The sequence below is a fragment of the Prionailurus viverrinus genome, chromosome A1 (assembly GCF_022837055.1).
Source record: "Prionailurus viverrinus isolate Anna chromosome A1, UM_Priviv_1.0, whole genome shotgun sequence".
Classification (NCBI taxonomy): domain Eukaryota; kingdom Metazoa; phylum Chordata; class Mammalia; order Carnivora; family Felidae; genus Prionailurus; species Prionailurus viverrinus.
The window spans coordinates 188,444,273-188,471,040 of NC_062561.1; the positions used below are offsets into that span (position 1 = coordinate 188,444,273).

At 36.9% G+C, this 26,768-nt stretch overlaps 1 protein-coding gene across 1 annotated transcript in view; it reads left to right on the forward strand.

Annotated features, from left to right (window-relative positions):
- The window catches only part of ATP10B (ATPase phospholipid transporting 10B (putative)), a 350,924-nt gene that overhangs the window by 66,126 nt on the left and 258,030 nt on the right, over positions 1-26,768 (forward strand). Inside the window, exons 2-3 of the mRNA XM_047860005.1 lie at positions 6,807-6,873; positions 11,537-11,587. Of these exons, the coding sequence (XP_047715961.1) occupies positions 11,576-11,587 (12 nt within the window). The 5' untranslated portion in view covers positions 6,807-6,873; positions 11,537-11,575. The remainder of the gene's footprint in view (positions 1-6,806; positions 6,874-11,536; positions 11,588-26,768) is intronic.

A 26,768-nucleotide genomic window follows, 5' to 3' on the forward strand; every position in this document is an offset into this window, starting at 1 on the left:
AAATCTTGGTCATACTTTTATATTCTCCATGGCAATTTTTTTTTGTTGACTGTTGTTTTACTTTGCTTTCCCTGTTTCATTTTCTTTTTCTCTGCATAGTATCTAGCTATAATATTGACAGCTTTTATAATTTTCTTTGTGAATCTTTGAATAAGATTCCTTGATACCAAGCCAGTTATTTACAGGAGGTTTTGATGAAGGAGTTGCTAGGGGAGATTTTTACAGGGAAGGATTTGTAAGTTTTTCTAGACTTTCTTTCCCCAGCTGAAAGGAATAGGCAATTACAGGACTAATTTCTGTCACACAGTTACGTTGGCCTTGAAATTAGGAATTTTTATAATTTTTAGTCCTATTCCCTGAGCTTGTCTTAACCAAAAAGAGACTGAAAGTGAGATGATAAATGATAGTAGCCTATGAGATGAAATACATTGTCCAATTCTCATACTGATGGGCAAAATGAAAGCTGTTAGATGTGGTACCTGAGTTTATGGCTGGGTTGGGTAGAGTACAGTAATAACAACTTCCATTAAGTATTAGGCCAGATATACATGCATACATATGAGATACAGATATATAGAGAGGAAACTTATAATAATCATGTAAAGCAGATATTACTTTGCTTATTTTTCAGAATAAGAAACTAAGACTGAGAGATCAAGTAGCTTTTCAAGTTCAAATAGCCAGGAAAAGGTGGCAGAGGTGAAATTAACTAGGTCTGAGTGAATCAATTCTAATGCATATTCAACCTAACTTACTCCCCAGTGGTTGATACATAATTAACCCATAATAGGAATTAATTGGCTTTCCTATTTAATGCAATTGAATAATTATAGATAGGGTACATACTACATTATACTTCAACAACTATTGAGGGCTCCAAATTTTGATTCTCTTAATTTAAATAGATATAATGGTATAAATTCCAGCAGTCTCCTCACAAAATATTCCTAATATTCAAAAGCATACCTAATACATAATCCCAATGAATCCTAGTCATTATCAATGTATATGTCTTTTATTTTATTTTTTAAATTTACATCCAAATTAGTTAGCATATAGTGTAACAATGATTTCAGGAGTAGATTTCTTTTTCTTTTTTTTTTTTAATTTTTTTTAACGTTTATTTATTTTTGAGACAGAGAGAGACAGAGCATGAACGGGGGAGGGTCAGAGAGAGGGAGACACAGAATCCGAAACGGGCTTCAGGCTCTGAGTTGTCAGCACAGAGCCTGATGCGGGGCTCGAACTCACGGACCACAAGATCATGACCTGAGCCAAAGTCGGACATCCAACCAACTGAGCCACCCAGGGTCCCCTCAGGAGTAGATTTCTTAATGCCCCTTACCCATTTAGCCCATCCCCCCTCCCACAACCCCTCCAGTAACCCTCTGTTCTCCATATTTAAGAGTCTCTTGTGTTTTGTTCTCCTCCCTGTTTTTATATTATTTTTGCTTCCCTTTCCTTATGTTCATCTGTTCTGTGTCTTAAAGTTCTCATATGAGTGAAATCATATATTTGTCTTTCTCTGACTAATTTCATTTAGCATAATACCCTCTAGTTCCATCCACGTTGTTGCAAATGGTAAGATTTCATTCTTTTTGATTGCCGAGTAATACTCCATTGTATATGTATACTGCATTTTATTTATCTATTCATCCATCGATGGACATTTGGGCTCTTTCCATACTTTGACTATTGTTGAGAGTGCTTCTATAAACATGGGGGTGCATGTGCCCCTTCGAAACAGCACACCTGTATCCCTTGGATAAATGCCTAGTAGTGCAATTGCTAGGTCATAGGGTAGTTCTATTTTTAATTTTTTGAGGAACTTCCAGACTGTTTTCCAGAATGGCTGACCAGCTTGCATTACCACCAACAATACAAAATAGATCCTCTTTCTCTGCATCCTCGCCAACATCTGTTGTTGCCTGAGTTGTTCATGTTAGCCATTCTGACAGGTGTAAGGTGATAGCTCATTGTGGTTTTGATTTGTATTCCCCTGATGATGAATGATGTTGAGCATTTTTTCGTGTGTCAGTTGGCCATCTGGGTTGTCTTCTTTGGAGAAGTGTCTATTCTATCTTTTGCCCACTTCTTCACTGGATTATTTGTGTTTTGGGTGTTGAGTTTGATAAGTTCTTTATAGATTTTGGATACTAACCCTTTATCTGATGTGTCATCTGCAAATATCTTCTCCCATCCTGTCAGTTGCCTTTTAGTTTTGCTGATTGTTTCCTTTGTTGTGCAGAAGCTTTTTATTTTAATGAAGTTCCAATATTTCATTTTTGCTTTTGTTTCCCTTGCCTCCAGAGACGTGTTGAGTAAGAAGTTGCTGCAGCCAAGATCAAAGAGGTTTTTGCCTGCTTTCTCCTCGAGGATTTTGGTGACTTCATGTCTTACACTTAGGTCTTTCATCCATTTTGAGTTTATTTGTGTGTATGGCGTAAGAAAGTGGTCCAGCTTCATTCTTCTGCATGTTGCTATCCAGTTTTCCCAGCACCATTTGCTGAAGAGACTGTCTTTATTCCATTGGATATTCTTTCCTGCTTTGTCATTGATTAGTTGGCCATATGTTTGTGGGTTCATTACTGGGTTCTCTATTCTGTTCTATTGATCTGTTTTTGTGCCAAATTTGTAGGTCTTATAGAAGGTCACTTAACTTTCTAAAGGTTAGAGTAGTAGTTTGTAGTTGATTGGTCAAGAGAAGGAAGTCTTTTCTTTGTAAATCTATGATAATTCAACCTGACTTCCAGATCAGAGAGATATACTTACGCTTTTGTTGTAAGAAAAATAATTTGAGATAGCATGTTTTCATATCAGATATGAACTTGTTTCTGATCACATGTTCATATGCCTTAGAAATGAGATTCTTGTTGGAAAAAAATGCAAACTTTTTTTGTCCCAAATTCTTAAACTTCATACCAATGGTTTCAGCAAACGAAATGTTGAATGCATGTGGGGAAATTGGGTAAAGCCTCATTTAAAACCCTGCAATGATTACTTATAAATTTAAATGAGAGAAAAGGAATAAAAAGATCAAATGGACTTGTAGGTTTTCCCTGATATGAAAACCAACTCCTCAACGTATTGAAGTTGATGGAGAAGCCAGGAGAATTCAGGCAAAAAGTCAAATAGACACTTACTCTTAGTGCAAAATTAGCCACTACTCCACCCCAGATGTGGAGATGGTATTCTGGCAGCTTCTCTTGGGGGAAAAGGTTCTGTTGTTTTTGTATGGGAGCTTCAGAGGGCAGGCCAGGCATGTCTGTGCAAACCAGGCTTAATACCCCTCTAGCTTTGTGATGCTCAGGATTTGGTTGATTTTCACGGTTCTTAAAGACCTCACTCTTTAGCTCTTTTAAGTGGCATGAATGCAGTGAAATAATGAAGCCAGAGCCGTAAAATGTACTTGAGAACCGGTAATATGAAGGGTAACATTACCAAATACCTTGAGTTCTAAGATTTCATCAATTATACACTGCATTTATAAATTAAATAATAGCATATGGAGATTTAAAATATCTCACTAAGGGTATTTATCAAATGTAAGATGCACCACAGTTTCAGAAACATTAGTATGTAAAACAGTGAGAATATATGGTAATATGACCTTTGATCTGAAACTAATTTGAATGAATCTTTTCAATAGAATTTACCAGCAGGAGAAAAGTTACCAAGGATAGTGGAATATTAATCACTACTGAGGTTGATGGAAAATCAAGGATGAACCTGTCATGCTATAAGTCTTTGGCCCAATTCAGAGTTAGTTGCAATGTAGAATTGTGGGGACGCCCACTTTCGGACATATAGTTGGGGAACCTTTATATGATGTTAGTGTGTTGATTGAGGAGATGGGATTCCACTCTGCAGGGGCACCAAAAGTCAAGGCAGACCCTGCAAATCAGAAATGATATTTTTAAATCAATATTATACAGATATGAAGTGAAGGAGTGATAGAATGGAGAAAATTTTTGAAGATGTTTGACAAGGCTTTGGAAGTCTTTGCCAGACTATTTGGATGCAAAAGTGTCCATAGCAAAGGTGTGATGCCTCTGCTTCCGCTATCCTATGCAGGAAAGGCATTAGGGAAGTATCTTACTGGATGAATCAAATACTTGAGCCTACTAAAAATGTCACATTGTGGGATCCAGAGTCTGTTGCTCTTGGACCAAAGTCCCAACAGACACTTTATATACCATTGTTTATTGTCACAGACAGCATGATGCTTTGGCTCCAGCCTTTGGTCAAACCAAGATGTTAAAGATGATACCTAACCAAGAGCACCAAAGTTATCAGAAAGTGCAGCCCCATTACCCTTTTTTCTATATCTTTTATAATAGAAGAACACTAAGAGGTAAAAATAATAATAAGGGATAGGCTTACTTGGGCTGTTGAGGGAGTAAGTGAATAAGAATTTAGGATTTATGGGCCTTACACATCCATACACAGGAAGAGCTTGAGAAATCTTAGAACATTTTAAGAAGGGCTCTCATCCCAATCAATATATCCATAGTAACTGTAAGTGGTTCTCCTGTCCACTTTATGTAGAACAGCCCAGTTTGATCTAAAAGTGTTACAGGAGAGAAAGAAGTTCTTTCACCGATCAATCCATTGTCAAGTATTGGCTTCTTACTATAAGCTCAGGATGGTGACACAGAGACCACACAAAAAGTAAGGCATAGGGGCACCTAGGTGGCTCAGTTGGTTAAGTGTCTGACTTCAGCCTAGGTCATGATCTCACTGTTCCCGAGTTTGAGCCCCACATTGGACTCTGTGCTGACAGATCTGAGCCTGAAGCCTGTTTCAGATTCTGTGTCTCCCTGTGTCTCTCTGCCCCTCCCCCCTTCAGGCTGTGTCTCTCTCTCAAAAATAAACATTAAAAAATTTTTTTCAAAGAAGTAAGGTATAATTCCTGCAGGAAAAGTTACTAAAATTCCAGTTGGAGATAATACTAATGCAATTGATTATGTAGTAAGTAGTTGATAATTGGGGATTAAATTGTATTGTAACTACAAAGAATCCAAAAGGAAATGGGTCATTGAGAACAAAGAAATTTGAGGTGTATTCTTAGAGAAAATGTCAAAAATAGGTATCTCCATCCATAAAAATCAGTATTTCCACAACTGTATATGTTTCCCATTATGTGCTAAGAATTGTAATAGGTGCTATTTTTGTTCTTTATTTCATCGTCTACACATAAATTACTTTATTGTGACTGTCATAACAATGGTTAATCTTTATTTAGAGCTCAAAGAGTACTACACACTATATTTGTGTTATCTACGAATTAGGTGGTGATGGTATTCCCACATTATATGTGAGGTTATTAAGGCTTAAAGAGGTACAGTAACTTGCTCAAGTTCACATGACTAGCAAGAAGCCAGAATTTGAACCCAGAACCATTTAAGTTAAAAGACCTAGCTCCTACCCATGACAATATGCCACCTCTTCAGCCTCTTCTGAAACTAAACAAGTGGCAATTTCTTTTTTTTTAATTGTTTAAAATTTGTTTATTCTTAGAGAGAGGGAGGGAGGGAGGGAGGGAGAGAACACAAGCAGGGGAGGGGAAGAGAGAGAAGGAGACATCAAATCCAAAGCAGGCTCCAGGCTCCCAGCTGTCAGCACAGAGCCTAATGTGGGGCTTGAACTCATGAACCACAACATCATGACCTGAACCACAGTCCAACTCTCAACTGACTTAGCCACCCAGGCGCCCCAACAAGTGGCAATTTCTTAATCATTTGTGCTACACTTAAGTCTTTAATTTTCCTCAAAAATGACATTGTAAACACCTAATTTTTCCAGCTTCCATAATATCTTTATATCATAAGATTCTCAAAGCCATAATAACCAAAATTCACATGAGTTGAAACAAAAAAAAATCAGAATAACATGGATAGAACTTGGGGGCATTCTGTTAAGTGAAATAACTTTGATAAAGCAGGATAAATACGGTATGATCTCACATCTATGTGGAATCTAGGAGGAAGAAAAAGGACCATCAAATAAAAACTAAGCTCATAGATGCAGAGAACAGGTTAGTGGTTGCCATAGGTGGAAGTTTGGGATGGGTAAGATGGCTGAAGAGGACCAAAGGTACAAACTTCCAGTTATACAATAAGTCATGGAAATATAATGTACAGCATGGTGACTATAGTTAGTAACACTGTGTTGCTGCATAGTTGAAAGTTGCTAAAAGAATAGATATTAAAACTCCTCAACACAAGAAGAAAAAAAAATGAAGCTGCATGGTGGTGAATGTTAATTAGATGTATTGTGGTGATCATTTCACAGTGTGTACAAATATTAAATCATTATGTTGTAATCTGAAACTAATACAATGTTATATGTCAGCTATACCTCAGTTAAAAACAAAATCAAAATAATGCAAGCTCCATCACAGCATTAGGAGGGTTGGGAACATATGCTATGCAATCACAAAGAACAATGGTAGGTCGTTTTGGCAACGGTGGCATTCAAAAACTCAAATATTGAAAACCAAAAATATGAAACAGTTTATAGTATTTTGTCTTTAAAGGCTTCATGACGTAAATTACACTGACAGTCTGGTGATGAAAAGTGGTGATGTGGCCTTGGAACCACACAAGTGACCAATTATATATAAACTATTTATATATGCAAAGGAAGAGGATAAGCATTCATTCAATGCCAGACAGTGTTCTAAGAACACTAAATACTGTGTATGTTAATATGTATGAAATCAATTATCCTGTTGTAAACCCTAGTGAATCAATCTTTTATTCCATCTTAAGAAACAAGATTTTTCTGTACCTTTGTCATTACAGATATTGACACAAGTTATTTAGAAGAAGAAAAGCAACACCATTTCCATAGTTGTTATTCCTATGTCTGGTAAGTTTTAGTTCTTATGTATTCTTCCTATGAAGTTGCATTTTAGAATATGATTATAATATATTTGTTGTTTGTGCCTGTTAAGAATCCCTGACCTCCTGGGGCACCTGGGTGGCTCAGTCAGTTAAGCAGCTGACTTCGGCTCAGATCATGATCTCATGATTCATGGGTTCAAGCCCCACCTCAGGCTCTGTGTTGACAGCTTGGAGCCTGGAGCCTGCTTCACATTGTGTCTCCCTCTCCCTCTGCCTCTCCCCTGCTGGTGCGTTCTCTCACACTCTCTCTCTCTCTCTCTCTCAAAAATAAATAAACATGTTTAAAAAAAATTTTTTTAAAGAAAAAGAATCCCTGACATCCTTCTGACAACCCCTTTTCTGGTGAATAATGTGTTTCATGTGGTTAAAAGAGATGGCTTTGTACAGCAATGTGTACATGAGTTGGTGAATCAGAGTATTCATCCCTGTGGCAACAGTAATTGGTCCAGGAATGAGCCCCAGTGCAAAGTGAACTAATCAGAGGCTTTCCTGGGACTTGGGCAAAATAAAATGTTTTAGGAAAAGCTTTCTAATGAGGCTGAGTCACTATGTGTGTCTGGAGTTCCAAAAGGGCACCTGGCCTACCACATGGAGAAAGTCAGCCTAAAACCTGCAAGGAGAGAGCTTATGACACTCCAGTTATGTGGGCCAATAGATTCCTCTTCTTGCTTAATTAGCTTGAGCTAGGTAGAAAACAGTACTGTCTAAATACAGTGATTATGGTAACCTCATGGAAACAATGAGTAGCTACAGAATAAGTGAGAAATTATAAGACAGACTTAGCAGTGACATTGACTTGTGACCTCAAGCAAGCTACTTTATCTTCACGAGTCTGTCTCCTTTATCAGTGGATATACTAATACTGGATCACATAAAATCTGAGACCCTATGTCATCTTCTGTTTTTACTCCAAATTCCATTGTTTTAACTTTATTAATTCATAGTTATCTCACCTAGAAGTCATAGGGAATGGTGAGTGATACACACTGCTTATTAGCACATCTAATTAATGCAAGGCTTGTATTTTTAGATGAAGATCACATCTCTCTGTTCCCAGGCCTCATTCCACCTGTAGCCCAAGAAGCTACCTTGAAAATGTGTGTTGTTAGACAGTCACAGGGCTGATACAACAGTTCATGCTTGGCTCTGAGAAAATCTATCCTTTCCACCTGGAAAATCATCTTGAATACTTGTACTCAATGGATAGAAAATCATATCCAAAGGCCACTGTGCTATGTCTCTTACTTCATGTCTTTATTTTTTCCTTTATGTTCTTAAACATTTATTCCAACCAATGATTTCCACACAAATGCACAGTGAAAACTTCTAATTCTTTTGGAAAGGAGATTCACATCTATTACATTCAAACACAAACATGGATATGCTAATCAACTCTGAGACTAGAAATTCAACTTTAGCAGCTGTATCCTAATTCTGCTGAAAGTTCTATACGATTTGTCATTTACCTCCTAAACTAAGTGAAAAGTATCATATATGGATATCATCATATCTTTTGGATTTTAATCTGCACAGATTATTAAAATCGTACAATTTTTAAAAACTTGCGTCTATCCTATGACATTCTGATGTATGGCAAGCTGTTCAGGAAGAGTGCCAGTTCCGTCTGTGTTCTAAAATGAAGATTAAGCCTCACAGTGAGGACAAGAGCTTACTTGAAATTTAAAAGAATTGGGGCACCTGGGTGGCTCAGTCAGTTAAGCGGCCGACTTAGGCTCAGGTCATGATCTTGCGGTCCGTGAGTTCGAGCCCCGCGTCGGGCTCTGTGCTAACAGCTCAAAGCCTGGAGCCTGTTTCAGATTCTGTGTCTCCCTCTCTCTGACCCTCCCCCGTTCATGCTCTGTCTCTCTCTGTCTCAAAAATAAATAAACGTTAAAAAAAAAAAGATGTCGTTGTCACTTTATGGATATAGACATAAACGAGACCAGTGTCATAGATAGGAAGGTGAGTTTTCCTAGTTGGATCCTGTTACAACTATCTGTTGTTAATTAAATTTATTTCCAGCATCCCCAGATATTAACAAATGGGTTTCACTGCATATGAAGAACCACCATTTGTAAGTTCTGTAGATATTCTCACATGCAACTACATACAACTCTTTTTTTTTTAATTTTTTAACATTTTTTTTATTATTGAGAGACACAGCATGAGCATGGGAGGGGCAGAGAGAGGGGGAGACACAGAATCTGAGGGAAGCTCCAGGCTCTGAGCTGTCAGCACAGAGCCCCAGGTGGGACTCAAACTCACATACCACGAGATCATGACCTGAGCCGAAGTCGGACGCTTAACCGACTGAGGCAACCACATATAACTCTTATATAATCCTAGACATACATAGATATTTATGTGCTTTATACATGTTTTTTGTTTGTTTTTAATCCTGGACTGGTGCCTCCTTAGTGATTAATTTTCTAGGAACCTCTAGTTAATTTTCTATATAAGCAGAGAGAATTAGGAAGCCCAATTGCTATGTCAGGGCATTTGATATTCTCTAAAGTTGCAACTTTCACAGGCTCACATCGGGCTTTGTGCTGACTGTGCAGAGGCTGCTTGGGATTCTCTCTCTGCCCCTTCCCCATTTGCTCTCACTCTCTCAAAATAAGTAATAAATAAAACTTTAAAAAAATAAAAATAAAATAAAAGTTGCAATTTTCAAATTCTAAAATTCTCCCCTAAATCTGATAAATGATGTGCTTAAATTAAATGTTTACAAAAATTTGTAGTGTCTCCCATTTACCAATTATACATAAATAGTATATGCTCCTATTTAGAATAAACCAACAATGTCCAATCTATAGTGTATGTGATGATCCAGTGGGAGGAGTCTTGGGCTAGGTTGTACCTTGCCTGTCACTTTTTTGTGCTTGGACTATTGAGGTAACTTCCTGATTGCTCTGGCTCCAGTATTTTACCTTGATGATTTATTCTAACTAAAATCAGACATATTTTCCAAGCTAACAAGTGTCCCCATATCACCATCCCAATTAAACATCTCCTATTGGCTCCTTGTTGCTTCTAGAATTAATAATAATAGTAATAATAATTATGAGAGTCAATACTTAATGGATTTACTCTATGCTAGGTATTATTTGATGTACTTTATATAAATTTTCTCATTTAATTTTCATAATAACTCTGAAAGTTCACATTTGTGGAAACTGAGGTCCAAAGAGGTCAAGTTATTTATCCAAGATGACATAGCTAGTACATGATGGAACTAGTACCCAAACTCAGATCTCTCTGACTAAAGTTCATACACTGAGCCATGATCCTATTCTGCCTCCTCATACTAGTAAAACACTCTTCTTGGCCAGTCTCTTTCATAAAATGGGAACCCTTCATTTGTTTTGCTAAACCTCTTGTTACTTTTTAACACACACCTTCTTCAGCCCAGTTTTCATTTCATTGTCTTAAAATCATATTCTATCTTCCAGTTCTTTGGTTTTCCATTTCTCCCAATTTTTCCACTTTGGCTCTTCCTTCTCACCTTTGTTTTGCATCCATTCTCTGCTTCCTTAGTCATTCAGTGAACAGGTTGTTAGTATTATGTACCTGCTGATTGGTCGTTATCACTGTCTCCCATAAACTCACACACTAGAGGGGTCATCAGATATGGAGGGTACATCAATTGCACCAGAAGCAGCTGAAAAGGATGAAAATGACTCTATCACATTGCCTACTACTCAAAAAAGTATTAATAAAGAATCAGAGTCCTAATCACTTTATTAAACCCCATCTCATATCTTCAGGGATAAAGAATCTTATTTTTCCCAGGTAAATTATAAGCTCCTTAAGCATAAAATAAAACCCTGTGTTTCATTTGCATCACTTCCACTCATACCTAGATACAGGTTTTGTGTCCTGCCCCGTTTGTAAGGATTTTCTTTGTGACGTGTGTATTAAATAATATGAATGTCTATATCTGCAAGTATATTTCCAAATATATAGAAGGTTATTGTGCTGAAAGGTAAAGTGCACTGGCATAGAAACCAGGAATTTAAGGATCAAGACTAAAAGCCACTTGAAAGATCTATGCCATCTGATAAATATCCTCTCTCAGGATAGAAGTGATGGTTTTTGCCTTACTAACTCCATAGAATTATTATGTTAAGCTAATTAGTGACATGGAAGTCTTTGTAAAGTATATCCTATACCACTGATCTCAAAGTCTCTGTGTATTAGAGTTCAATTGGAGAAACTACACCAATAGGAGATACATATTAAGAGATTTACTCCAGGGTTGGCTTCCATGATTGTTGGGCTGGGTAGGCAAGTGTGACATTCATAGGACAGACCATCAGTCAGGCCAGCTGGAATTCTCAAGCATAGGCTGAAGCTGCTATCTGTAGATGGAATTTCTTCTTCAGAGTAGAGACAACATTTTTTCTAAGGCCTTTCAACTGATCAAATGAGACCCACCCAGGTTATCTAGGATAGGCTCTTCTATTTAAAATCAACTGATTATGGACTTTAATTATGTCTACAAAATCTCTTAGCAATGCCTAGACTAGTGTTTGATTGACTAACTAGGGATTGTAGTCTTGCATATAGACACATAAAACTAACATCACAGTCCCCCAAATTCCAACTGGTCTTCCTTTTCCAACTAGGTAGGAGGCTGGATTATTCTTCATAGCAAGACAGATCAAATGCATAAGCAGGTATGAGAATTTAATTGTCTTCTATTCATATATTAAACAGATTTAAAATTTTTTCTCACTAATTTTTTTGTTTTAGAGAATAGTTATTTTTTGGAAAAATGTATGTTAACATGTAATGAATATATTATTTTTAAAGAAATGTATAACTTTTTAATTTCTGATTTAAGTTTCTAATAGAGTAAATATAGATTAGTTCAACACACATAAGCAAAAACTCATTGGATTCTAAATAATTTTTAAGAGTGTCAAGGAACCCTAATTCTAAAGGGTTTGAGAACCATAATTCTAAACAAATGGAATTATTATATAACCTTACTCTTAACAATAAAACAAACACCTCAGTATTTATCCTTATATTTATAATAAATCATTGTAAATATCTTCTCTTGCACATCATGAAATAGTGTAAAAACTTGGCCTTACTTTATGAATGTAAAAACTAATCTATTCCTCCTAATGCATTGATTCAAACAAAATGTTATTCAAAGAATCACAACATCCTTTGTGACCTCCTTCTGACTTAATCTAATGCTATAAAATACCTGTATGAATTTTGGCTATAAACACTTTCAACATCAATATTCAATACTTTATTCTAAAACTTAGTTTCTGTAGATCCCAGTAAGTTATCCTTGCCATTTCCTTACACACCATGGTCAAAATATTTATTCTAGGGTTTTTTTTATTTGTGTTTTATAGAGTAAAAATTATTAAGCTAGCAATGTGTGTAGCCTTGGGACTTGTGGTGAATTTCTATTCCAGTGGGTAAATATCAAGTTATTCTCCACCATTTAGTCACCTTTTGATTAGCCCCGCCCCCCCAAAAAAAATTGGAGGAGAGAAAGTCCTGGAAAAGCCAAAATTGTGTTTTTTGGGGAAAAAAATGGCCAAAAGATGGTGCAGGATTCATTGGATGAAAATTTATCCAGGAAGAGCTGCATAACACATTCCAAACAGTTTGTTATATAATGTTACCCTGAAGAGTGAAGTAAAAGGAGTATAAATATAATCTTTTAAGACAGAAGTTGCAAACTAAGATTGCTGCCAGAATACAGCAGGTAACATAACCTACTGAAGCTGTTCATATGAGGAATGGGGATATTCGTGCCCTGTCCAAAATGGCTGGCCATTATTCAGCAATGGCCAACTCTTGACTACTGGGAATGTGTATCCAGCATTGCCAGTTATTTAGCTTCTTCCACAAAAAAAGAATCTACATTATTATGAGAAATGTCCAATGTTCAAATGCTGCCGGCTAATATAAAATTTAGGTCTGCGTAGGCCAAACAAAATACTTCTGTAGATGGTTACCATTCTGTAACATCTAGTTTAGGAACACCAGATATGACATGAATTACTTGGTGTAGAGGACCAAGAATATACCCTTCCCTAAGGTAGTCTTTTTTTTCCACCCGAGCCTGTCCCTACCCCCTTAACATTACTTAATATAAAGGCTTCTCATCATTATTTTGTCTTTGTTTTCTAAAATTACTTCAGAAATAAAATTAATTGGTAGAGGCCCAGACTGAGACTTCACACTCCTTCAAATCACTCATCTTTAAAAGGTTGTTTAACATTTGGAAAAAGAACCAAGCTCAGGTGGGGGAAGAGGTAGACAAGACTCCCCAAACTCAATTTGTTCACTCAATAAATCAGTCCTGCCATTATCTTAATGCATTGCCTTGAGAATTCAGAAAACCTCTAAGACAAGATTTCTTAACCTCAGCAAAACTGACATTTTGGGACAAATAATTCTTTGTTGTAGGAGGCTATCCTGTGCAATGTAGAATGTTTAGCGGCATCCCTGGGCTCTGTTTACCAGAGGCCAGTAGTGCCCCCAAGCAATTTGGCAAAAATGTTTCCAGATATTGCCAAATGCCTCCAAGAAACACCAGCAGCCCTTGTTGAGGACCACTGGTCTAGAAGTATTCATGCATGCCCCTTGGGGATCTCTCATCTTTTCTCAGCCTGCTTTCCCTGTACTCTGAGTTCTGGTTAATGAAATGTTTGATCACGTTACATTTGCAGACATGTTTGATGCCCTGGACAACTGTGCTGCTGTCCATCCCTTTGCTTCAGTCCTGAAGGAACTAGTTTTATGGCTAATGTCTCATGTTACCAATTCCTCCTCATGTTTTTACTTGCTTAAAACTTCTTCCAACTCTTGTTTATTAATCTCATAGCAATGTTTACAGCTGGTTAGCCACTTAAAATGTTTTAAGCTACTTTATGTTCCAAATGCTTAAAACGTTATTTTGCTTATTCATTTAGTCTAGACTCTTGCCTTTCTTATGACTAAAGTCAATGCTTATCTAATGTCTTAATTTATCAAAGTAACCATAAGATTTTTCCTTATTACTTTTTCTATTTCATTTGGTTTGAAGAATTTGATAACCCTAGGTTGGGTTGGGTTGGGTTGGTTTTGAAAGAGCGCAGGGCAGAGGGAGAGGGGGGAGAATCTTAAGCTCCATGCCCAGCCTGAGAAAGTCATGGAAAAGCCCCCAATGTGGGGCTTGATCTCATGACTATGAGATCATGACCTGAGCTGAAATCAACAGTTGGCTTAACCAACTGAGCCACCCAGGTACCCCAGTAGTCTTGTTTTTTTTTATTATTATTAAAATAGTTATATCAATTTACTAAGGTTGCTGAGGAATTTAAATGAGTTATTATGTAGAGTGCTTAATAGAGTGTTCAGCATAAATTGGTCAATAACAGTTATAACAATTACTACTAGTAAAATTTTCACAGCTTGTAGTAAATAACTGGTCTTGAGTTTATAAAATTCATTCTAGTCATATGGTACTGGTGATGTGAGATGGGACCAAAAAAAACCCTCTGTCAACAGTTACTTCTTTAATTGGCAAGTTTGGGCAACAACAGGCTAAACATGACAAACTGTCTAAAAATCATAAATGAAAAGCATGATACAATCAATGAGAAATGCAAATATATATAAAATGCTGAATTTGCTTAAGTGTAGAGAAGCTGACTGCTGGACAGGGGAATTATATAAAGGTCTGCGATGTGTCATCCTTTAACGTGATTTATTAGAGAATTCTAGCAGCCAGGCAAAAGAAACATGGCCTAACCAAAACAGAACATAGCATCTTTTATCTATTATTTGTTATTAGGGTTCTAATTAGCCAGAAAGTGGCATTTAATTCCAACTTTATGATATAAATAACTTGCCACATGCCTGTTAGTATTTAAATTTCTAAGCAGCTTAGAAAGTAAGCCTATGCTTTGAGCACTGTGTATTTATTAGCATGACTCTCTCATCTCAAAATGGTATGTCTCTCTCCCCCTTTTGTCCCCCACCCCCACCTCTCTCTCTCTCTCTCTCTCTCTCTCTCTCTCTCTCTCTCTCTCTCTCTCTGAGAAGAAAGAGCACTGGTTGTAGAAGTAAGGAGATATGGTTTTTAGTTCCGTCTCTGCCACTAATTTCCTGTGTGGCCTTAGGCACATTTAACTTCTCTAAACTTCAGTGTCCTTACCCACAGCACAAGGAAGCAGCACTAAACGACTTCTAATTACCTTCTGGTGCTAACACTTTGTGATTAACCAAATCTGTGATTCTAGGTCACACTTGTGACGAGAAACCATGAGACTCTAAGAGGAAAGAAAGAGGGCTTGCAAAGCATTCTTTTCTTTCAGCAGATTGAAAACTGTGGAATGCCAAGTGCCTTTTAAAAAGTTCTAGACTATCTAAAGTGTTAGGCAAATTTCATGTTCTTAAAAATTCCCAACTTGTATCTTACAGTTGCAGCTATTCCGATTTTAGATGTGTGGGTGTTTCATTCCTTCTTAAATGTTTTTATGTCCACGTTTCTTCTTAGTAGTCTGATAGAATCCAACAGTACACATAAGTTCACAATTACCCTAGCAACCAAACAAGATCCTATGGAAAGATATTCATGAAGTTAGACATTATCTTCACTTTTTCTCACCTCGTCTAATTCCCACGCTTGGTAATATTCCCCTGTTGCTACCTTCAGAATAGGCTTGTTGCTTGCTCTAGTTTCTTTTTTGTTTATGGACTCACCCATAACTATCCATAAATATAGCAACTGGTTTGTGACATTTACCCCAATTAGTAGAATTATAGGCAACTCAGTAAAAAAGATTATACATGAAAATTTCCTTTAGGGTATGAATTGGCACTCTCATAAGCCCATAAATAAGTCTGATTTTCTGAATATCTGAAGCATTCACATAATCTATAAGTATAATATATTGGCCCCACTTTCCTTATTTTGTATAATCAAATAGTAATCAATAAGAACTAGACCACTGCGAAACGAGACTTCTGAGGCTTTGAGGGTGAATTCATCACCAGCATGCATATAAAAGTCAATGCAGAGAGTCTTTTGTTTAAGTGCCCTTGAAACCCAGCAACTGAATTATGTTTCCAGGCCCCCAAGGAGAACTACAAGGTTATAATTGTCTCACACTTAATTACATGCATTGCAAAAGGTAAATGGACAAAGTCATTCTTGTAACAGGTATAGAGAATAAGATCGCTTATGAATTTTTATATTGCTGGCTCATTGATTCGCAGAAAGTAGAAATTTATGCAAGAACCATGTCTAACAGTGATGGTGCTGTGTAAATGCGCAGCCGAGCCAAGAACACTGCCTTCACTGTTCTGGGACTAGGGCCCACACTCACAGTCCTGCTATTCTCTCTCCCTCGTGGCCCTTGTGAGGTGGCTTATTTTTCCCACTTCCTTTACGGGCCACAGTTGTTTCTTGCCAGGCCATCTTCTTGGAGTTTAACACCAAGAGAGTGTTAGCTTAAAACCTTGTCTTGATGCCATCTGATAAAATCAGAGAAATGAAAGATGCCACAGGAAAGATAAATGATATTTTAGCCAAGCCGTACAAGAAAAATAGTGCCACTTTCAAGTTCTGTTTTCCATAGCTTCTAATGGAGCCTGCTCAGGAGGGAAGCCAGCTTTGCCGGGGTAAGTACAAGCCACCTGGCCCTTCCCTTATTATGGGGAAATGATTGCCTCCTATAATCACTAATCCTAAATTTTGAATCAGGCCCAGGAAATACCTACTTTTCTTCATGCTGCATTTAAAATGTCATTTGGCTTACTGGGTACAAGATCCACATTCCTTTTGTCACAGAATGTTGGGTTTTTCTTTCATTGATTTCATTAGGATAAGCTGATGGCAAATGCTTCTTCCTTATGCAAGAGGTTGCTGCCTGAATGTACCTGCATACGTTTTATGATACATAATATATTTTGCATTCATCCCGTGCAGCCTTGAGGAAGCAGAGTTAGTGTTGTGTTCTCAAAGCAGAAAGAAACTACAGCTTTGAAGAAGAGCATGAGATTATTACATGCCTTTCTAATTTCATTTTGATAAACTCCGAAGCTGGCTCATTGCAGTGGATTTCAGGTATAGGTTGGAATTTTGGTTCTACTTTGAGTTCAAAGGAGAAAACTCATGCTTAAGGAAAAATATTTTCACTCCTTGAGTATTAACTACTCAAGCCAGAAAAAAAGCCCCATGCATGCAGTCTGTGATGAGCACCTTCAGTATAATCCTACTGTGGCATGGTGTAAAACATCTCCCACCACAGATGAAAAGTAAATAATTTTTAATCACTCTGAGCAGCTAGTTGGTTAGCCTGCAGAAGTTCATATGCCTGGTGAAATTCATTTGTCTTCTTAAATTGCTACACAACTCTGGTCAAGATAGCTAAAGGGGAATTGAAATTCTGGGGAAGAACTGGACCTCCAATAGCCAATCTGCACTCTGTTCTGCTCATCTCCCATAATCCTTTCTCTGTTTCCAGATCTTGCAAACATATAGTCAACAGTGCTAGGAGTTTATTCCATTAACAGATGCACTATTCTGTTAAGCCATTAATCAAGCAAATCACAGATGTTGTTTTCTTTCTAGATGTTACTATAATTACGCCTAATAACACTTACTGAATTTGTCATTTCATTGCCATTGATGACTTTTTAAAATTTGATCTGATAGTTCATTTCTTAAATTCTATTTATATGGATTTCAGTTGTATTTCTACAATGAAGAGTTCAATATCTCTCCTCCAATTGTCACCACGTATTTCCCAAAGAATATATCAGGGGGGCTCCTGGGTAGCTCAGTCAGTGAAGCACCTGACTTTGACTTGGGTCATGATTTCAGGGTTCATGAGTTTAAGCCCTGCATTGGGCTCTCTGCCATCGGTATAGAACCCACTTTGGATCCTCTGTCCCCCTCTTTCTCTCCCTCCCTCCCTCTTGCCCTCCCTCCCAAACATTAAAAAATAATATAGCAGGATAATCTCACATATGGGTAGATAAATAGGCTCTTGAGAGACTGAAGGTTGAAAACCACATGCTGAGTTTGCAGTCAAACCATAGTCTCCTTATATTGAAAGATGGGCATTATCATTTTGAGGCATATGGTGCTAATAAATACAGTTGAAGGAATCTGCCATTCTCAAAGGCAGAGCCAGCCAGGAAGGGAGCTTAGCCCAGCTGCCTGGTATACAGATGGTGAAACCACGACCTGAGAGGAATGAAGTCTCAGTTACTGAGACAAAGTAATGACCAGAATCCAAGGCTCATGGCTCCCAATCCATTGTTCTCTCTTCTATCACACTGGTTCTCCTAATGGCCCTTGCCATATCAGGAGGGAATAAAAATCTCCTTCCTGTTGAGATTTCTGAGATTCATTCTATCCACTTACCCATTCTTCTAAATGCAAAATTTAGCCAGACATTCTTAAATCCTGATTTGTACCCATTGAGCTCTGTCTTCATTGCTGATTAAATAGCACTGATTTCTCCTGTTCTAGTGACATCATTTTAAAATTTCTTTCTGAAAAATTTAAGCTTATGGAGTGTTTTCTCCTTCTTATCTTTTAGGTCCATATAAAATATGCTTCTATGAAGAGATTGATAATTGGGTAGTAACAATAGCAGTGGTGTGGCTTAGAAAAGAAATAGGCATTGGAATTGAACTTGAAATTGAATCTCTGATCTACTTCTTAGTAATTGATCTCCGACAAGTTAAATTTCCACATCCTAACACTGAAAAAGGAAGTGTTTCTGTGTAATCACCTGGTACATACAATGACATGTATGGAAGGCCCTTAACAATTATTATTACTGTAACTGGAACCATATCAGAAAATGTTAACTGTAATGGCATTTTTTTTCCTGTAGGGGAAGAATGTGTGTGTGTGTGTGTGTGTGTGTGTGTGTATATATATATACATATATATATATACACACACACATATATACATACATATATATACATATATACATATATATACATATATACATATATATACATATATGTATACATATATACATATATGTATATATACATATATATACACACACATACACACACATACATATATATATATACACACACACATACATATATATATATTTAAGAGTGTCATGGCATTTTTTAAATGTTCTTTAATGTTAGAGGAAAGAAAGAGAGTCTCATTTTCTGTTTTTGGTATTAATGACCACCAGCTGCTGCCACCAATGCAGAGAGCCTTGCAGGTAGTTAGCAGCCTATGAATAAGCTATATTACCGATGAGAAGGTACATTTTTGAGAGAAAGAGAGCACACACATATGTGGGAGGGCAGAGAAACAGAGAATAGCAGGCTCAATACTGTCAGCAAGGAGCCCGATGTGGGACTTGGTCTCATGAACTGTGAGATCATGACCTGAGCTGATACCAAGAGTCTGAGACTTAACCAACTAAGCTACCCAGGTGCCTCAAGAAGGAGGCACCTCTCATCCAAGGTTGTTGCAGGCGGCTCTGTTGTGGTGTAGTATCAATCTTAAGTCACTAGATTGAAGAAACAACACAGGACCCCAAGAATACATTGAATGTTTGTCTCTTCTGCTTCTTGAAATAAAAATCCCAAATCTCTGCAATCACCAGCAAGCTTAATCGTGACATGTTCACACACATGCCACCATATGTTATCGAAATCCTCCTCCTCAAGTGTGACCCAGAGCACTGGTTCTGGAAATGTGGTTCCTGGGCCAGCTGCATCAGCTTTACTTAGGAACTTGTTAGAAATGCAAATTCTTGGGCTTAACTGTAGACATGCTGAGTCATACCCTGGGGAAGATTAAAAAATCTGTTTTTAACAAACTTCCAGGTGATTCTGATGCTAACTAGAGTTAGAAAATTATAACCTGGAGAATTTGCCCATGTGCTGCAGTGTTTCATGTGACAAGGAGGTACCAGGGCAGGACTTAGAATGATCCAACATCGGACAATGATGACTTCCCATGTGGCAACTAACAGCCAAATCACATCATGAAAGTTTTCCTGTCTTGATTCTTTGAACTTTTAAGTCTTGGTTTGACGTTTATAGGCCTCTCATACCCTAACTGTGGCTAATCTTCTTTTCCAACAAAGACAGTAGGATGCAAATCCTGTGCCTTTAGGGAGAGGCAGAGTGTAGCTAGAATTTAGTGATATTTTCATTTCTTTATTTTTACTTTTATTAATATCTTCAATTTATGGCACATTGTTTTATATTTAATTGGTGATAAAAAGGTTATTTAATGTTAATGTTCAATTTAAAGAAAAGGTTAAGAAAACAATACAGTTGATGTGTGGATATGGCAAAAATCAGTGATGCACAAGTGAATGCATTCAGAGAAATGCCAGCACAGTAGAGAGAATCTAGTATGCCTCATCAACATCTTAATTCTATTTTGTGGCATTTATTGACTATACTAGTTTTCCTAGCCTCAGTTTTCTCATCTGTCAAATGAGAATGATGGTACTAACAAAATAGAAATGGTGTAAGAATTTATTTTTGGGTGGGGTGCCTGGGTGGCTCAGTTGGCTGAGCATCTGACTTCAGCTCAGGTCACAATCTCGTGGTTTGTGGGTTCGAGCCCCGTACTGGGCTCTGTGCTGACAGCTCAGAGCCTGGAGCCTGCTTCAGATTCTGTCTTCCTCTCTTTCTGCCCCTCCCCTACTCATGCTCACGTGCTCTCTCTCTCTCAAAAATCAACATTAAGAAAAAAGAATTTATGTATGGGAAATACTGGCTATAATCCTAAGAATATAGTAGGTAGTTGCTATAATTTTATTTTCTCAAGCTTTACCTGAAAGCCAGTCAGCTGTGTAGCCTCCAGGATACCATGTCCTTTGGGGCTTCCGAGACCTCATCTGTAAGCCAACAAAAGGAGACTTGATCTCAAAAGCCCCTTCTAGCTCTTAACTAATATGTATATACATGGATATTTTGTGTGTGTATATAAACATATAAAATTGGTATTCCCTGCCTTTACGCAAACATGAAATAGGCATATATTACCCAGATAAAGACCTTGAGTGCTTGGGAATAATATTTAAAGTGAATGAGCTGTGTTGGAAAAATAAAAATCAAGTCATGAGGAATGTGTGAGCTGATGTACATTTCAGAGCTCAAAGGTAATTTCATTGTATTTTATTATCATCTGTCAAACGTAAAGCAATAGTGAGACTAGAAAATAGATTGTCACAGAGGTTTCTGAGGACAGTGGTTTCCATGACTTGGTGTAAATATATTCAGAAAGACTTGTTCCTACTTAATAACTCACGTTTTTCCTCCTGAATTGCTGATGTGTTCACTTACAGCATTTGAAAGGCAGCTTGTCCTTTGCTGTCAAGTGAACTTGATAGAATAATAGAAAATTCTGAAAAATTCAATCAGATCTTGTTGCTCCTCAAGGGAATTGCTTGACTGCATATTCTGTTTAAGGAGAAAGAGTCAACAGTGTTTTTTTTGGTCTTGTACAAAACGCTGACCAAGTTTAACAGCACAGGTTCTAGTTAGCAAGTGCCAACATGGAGTTTTCCCTTTTCAGCATTCCAGAGGATGGTGCTGATGGAGTTTGGGGGTCCTTCGGCAGGTGAAAGAAATACTTAAGGATATACTACAACACTGAAATGTTATGAAATCAGAGGCAGTAATCATCAGCTTGTTTATTGCTTAGAGCATTCTCATCAATCAGAAGACCTAAAAACAAAACAAAAGAGTGGTGCACATAGTTTCTCTCAATCAGACTGTACAATAGCTTGCACTGTCTTTTATGTAACTGGCTATTAAAGAGTCCAGGAAGATAGATACTCTCTAATATTGGCGATTCTGATGATACACCCCAGTGGGACTATTTGACTCAATTCAGCTGTCACTTAATTGAAAATTACTATGTAAGTTGCAGGGAATGTGCTTGAAGTCAGAGGGACAAAGAAAGGTTCAAGTTACTATCTCCCTATCTCTTTAAGCTCTGGTCTCCACATCTATTAACTGAGAATAAAATGTTCCTACTTCAGAAGACTGTACTGAGAATTAATGTTGGAAATAATCATAAGGGCTAATAGTCACTGAGCACTTATGACCTGCCGGGTGTCATTCCCAGAACTTGGATCATTTAGGTCTCCATAAATCTGAGCCTATGTACTGTTATTAGTTCCAAGTTATGGATGTGGGAATGGACCCCAGAGAGAACTTAACTCACCAGACATTATGTAGTCTGGCTCCAGTTGCCTTTTTAAGGCTTTAAAAACACTTGATATTGTTCCTAGCATTTCCAGTGAGTTGAGCCATGTGAAATTACAGACACTTGACCATTTTTTCCCTATAAACCTAGCAATTTCAGGGGCACCTAAGTAGCTTAGTCAGTTAAATGTATGACTCTTGATTTTGGCTCACGTCATGATCTCACAGTGTGTGAGATTGAGCCCCACATCAGGCTCTGCACTGATGGTGCAGAGCATGCTTGGGATTCTCTCTCTGCCCCTACCCACTTACTTTCTCTCTCTTTCTCAAAATATATAAATAAACCAAAAGCGTTTTTAAATAGCAACTTCATGTGGTTCTACCTTATAAACATTGAATATGGATTTATAGTAGCTGCAGCTATTACTGCTAATAATAGAAATGATACTGATTTTATCTTTGAAACTCATTAATATAAGGAATGCAGGTGGCACAATACTGTAAAGACCACTGGCTTGGTAGTCAGGAACTGGGTAAAAATCTAGGTCTCAGTTTACCCATTATTTCTAAAATAATGGTGTTGATCTTCTCTAGCTCTATTATCAATGACAAAGCTTTTAAAATTACATGTTAAAAAAAAGGATCTTTTTTTGGTTTAATTAATTTCCAATAACTAGTTCTACCATGAACGATTAGTATATAGTTCATGTCATAGCAAGGCAAGTTTACTACACATGTTTAGATAATATAGTAGAGTCAAATCATATCCATTTCTAAACACATATTAATATCTGTATTTAATTTCTAAATCATTAATAAACAGTTCATACATTGGCACTGGTTCATGAACTATGCTTTGAGTAACATTAGAACTCTGATAAATAAATATTCCTAAAAGAAAGTGTGTGTGTGTCCCCTTCCCTTTAAAAATATATATTATTTGGAGATTACAAATGAATATTTTAAAACATTAGGAATTTTTAAAAGAAAGACCACAGAAGTGTGATACAAATTTTACTCAGGGAATTTGGTTAAGATAGAGGAAAGAAACCCATGTGTTCCTTGGTCTATTAGTATATTTATATTTAATTTTTTTTTGTTTAAAAATAGTTAACCTCCTTGAATGTTGTCATGTTTGAAGCACTAGGAAATTAGAGCTAAAGGAGATGTGTCCCTACCCTCCAGATGCTCACAGTCTAGCCAGAGATGCCAGCAAATTAGCACATAATTGTAGGATAGTAGATAATGCTCTAAAGGAAGACAAAGGAAAAAGTATTTAATTTGGCTCGGGCATCAGAAGGGGCTTCACCCCTAAGGTATAATTTTCTGTATTTTGTTGTTGAGAATATTTTTTCTTTGCTAAATTTTTTTTATTTATAACTCATACACAAGAACAGTAGACTAATCTTGAGTATAGATTGATGAATTATAACAAAATGAACACATGAGTGTATATAGTTATATATAGTTCAAGAAACCACCACATGATTAAAATTTTTTTTTGAATTTTTTTAGCTTCCCAATAGGTCCTGATGTGCTCCTTCTCAATCATTCCTATCTTCCTCTTCACAAATGTAACCACCATTCTGATTTCTAATACCAAGGATTAAATCTGTTATTCAATTCTACTTATAATTACATCAAAAAGAAAATATCTAGGAATAAATTTAAACAAGGAAGTAAAAGACCTCTATAATGGAATTTATAAGACATTAATGAAAGAAATTAAAGATGACACAAATGGATATTCCATGCTCATGGATTGTAAGAATCAATATTGTTGAAATTTCTGTACTACTCAAAGCAATCTACATATTCAGTGCAATCCCTATCAACATCTCAGTGTCCTTTTTCACAATAATAGAACAAATAATCCTAGAATTGTCTGGAACCACAAGAGATCCAAATAGCCAAAGCAGTCTTGAGAAACAAAAACAAAGCTAGAGGATCATGTTTCCTGATTTCAAACTGTATTAAAAAGCTAGAGTAATTAAAATGTATTGTCCTAAAACACATAGATAGATCAGTGGGACACATTAGAGAGGCTAGAAATAAACCCATGCATATATAGTCAATTTATGAAAAAGACAAGCATACAATGAGGACAGGACAATCTCTTCAGTAAATGATGTTGGGAAAACTGGACAGCTGCATGGAAGAAAACATAGGCACATAAGTTCCTTGACATAGGTCTTGGAAATATATTTTTTTAAGCTGACACCAAAAGCAAAAGCAATACAATAAAAAATAAACAAGGGGGGCTACATCAAACTAAAAAGCTTCTGCACAACAAAGGAAATCATTAACAAAATGAAAAGACAACCTGCTGAATGGGAGAAAATATTTGCAAATTATATATCTCATAAGGGACTAATATTTATATAACAAGCTCATATAACTCAACAGCAAAAAAAAAAAAATTCTGATTTAAAAATGTGCAGAAGGTCTGAATAGACATTTTTCCAAAGAAGAGACATACAGATGAACAACAGTACATGAAAAGATACTCCACATCCTTAATCATCAGGAAAATGCAAATCACAGCCAGGGTGAGATAATACTTCACACCTGTTAGAGTGGCTTTTATCAAAAATACAAATTACAAGTTTTGACAAGGATATGGAGAAAAGGGAACCCCCATGCAATTGATAGAAAAGTAAATTTTCCAACAGTATGGAGGGTCCTCAAAATATTTAAAAAAAAAAAGAACTACCACATGATCTAGCAATTCCACTTCTGAGTTTTTATCCAAAGAAATAAAATGCTACCTTGACTTTTCAAGTACCTCTATGGTTCTTGCAACATAATTTACAATAGAGAAAATAAGGGAAAAAATGTAAGCATCCATTGATGGATGAATAGGTAAAGAAATTGTGTATATATACAATGAGATATTATTTAGCCATTAAAACATGAAATCTTGCCATTAACAACATGGGTAGACCTTGTAGGCATTATGCTAAGTGAAATAAGTCAGAGAAAGAAGTGCCATATGATCTCTCTTATATGTAAAATTTAAACAAAACAGGGGCGCCTGGGTGGCGCAGTCGGTTAAGCGTCCGACTTCAGCCAGGTCACGATCTCGCGCTCTGTGAGTTCGAGCCCCGCGTCAGGCTCTGGGCTGATGGCTCAGAGCCTGGAGCCTGTTTCCGATTCTGTGTCTCCCTCTGTCTCTGCCCCTCCACCGTTCATGCTCTGTCTCTCTCTGTCCCAAAAATAAATAAACGTTGAAAAAAAAAAATTTAAAAAAAAAATTTAAACAAAACAAAAATAAGCTCCTAGATACAGATAACAGACTGATGGTTAGGGGGCAGGGGTGAGGGGGGACATAGTGAAAAATAAAAAGTTGTATATTAAAGTAGAAATCCAAATTATATTTGTAATATGGTAAATTAAAACTGTGTTTATGAGCTATTCATGGGGAAAGGCTAGAAAACTACCCATGTATTAATAGGAGTTTTTCCTGGGTTGTAAAACATCGATGCTATTATTCTACTTTGAAGTATTTTCCATATCTGCTATAATGAGCATGTATTACCCTCATAATGGGGAAAAACCAACAACTAGTAAAGTTTATTTTAAAAGACTAGGCCTGGGTTGGGCTGTCAGAGACCTGCAATGATCTTTGGGGCTACCCTCTCTGAAAGGACAGTCCATCATTTTTCAGTCTCCATAATGACATTTACTGAGTATTGTCTTTGGGCAGAGGTTTAGATGAGGGGCAGTGGTTCTGATGGGGTGCTAGAAGGATGCAAAGACAACCTCATAAACATGGAAGGCAAAGAGACAATGCAGAATAAATATTGTAGACATGGGGTCAAAGCCCATATCTGCTATTTACCCCCTAATGTGAACTAGGACAATCCTTTGTCTCTTGGCTTACAGCTCTTCCTTGTTAGAATGAGGAATGTGGACTACATGATCACTGAGGATTCTTCCAGTTCTAAAACTATGCTGAGATCCGTTTTTTTCCCCAAGTTTAGAAAGGGAGACCTAACCATAGGATATAGATAGCAAAATTAGGGGCCTGGATGTTGGGTTTTTGAGTCAATAATGTTGCTAATATCTTGTTCTTAGTTTTTTCTCCTTAGAGTTGGAAAAAAAAAAATACATGCCTGTATCTTTGCAATAATCATATGCAAATGGAATCACATCGATTCCCTGGTGTCTGTTTTTGTTCAAAGTGATTTCAAAAATCATGGCTCCTTAACTGTGTGCCAAAGTATCACACAGCACTGCAGGATATTTTTAAATTTTAGAGAAATAGTAATATTCAACATCTGTCAGAAACTGGACAGATAGCTTATGGTAGTTCACAGTTTCAACATTAGATTGCACCATGTTTCTTTTTGTGGGTCATAGTTTTTTGCAGAATTTAAGGGCAGTTGTGATGAAAGGTAAATACATGCAAAAAATCAATGTGGAACAAAAAATGAGGGTGGCAGTATCCAATCTGACTCTAAAATTTCAGAAACTGTGCAGAGCCTAGAAGGCACACACATCCCATTAGTAGGTTATTGTGGTTATTTAAGAATGAAATAAAAACATTAGGTTTTTTTCCTTCCAATTGTTGTGTACTTTTTAAACATAGCCTCTAAGTTGTTATGATATGAATATTTATTAAGTTGCTGGGAGCTAACTACTTAATAATCAGAACTGTTAGGTATTTGTTTT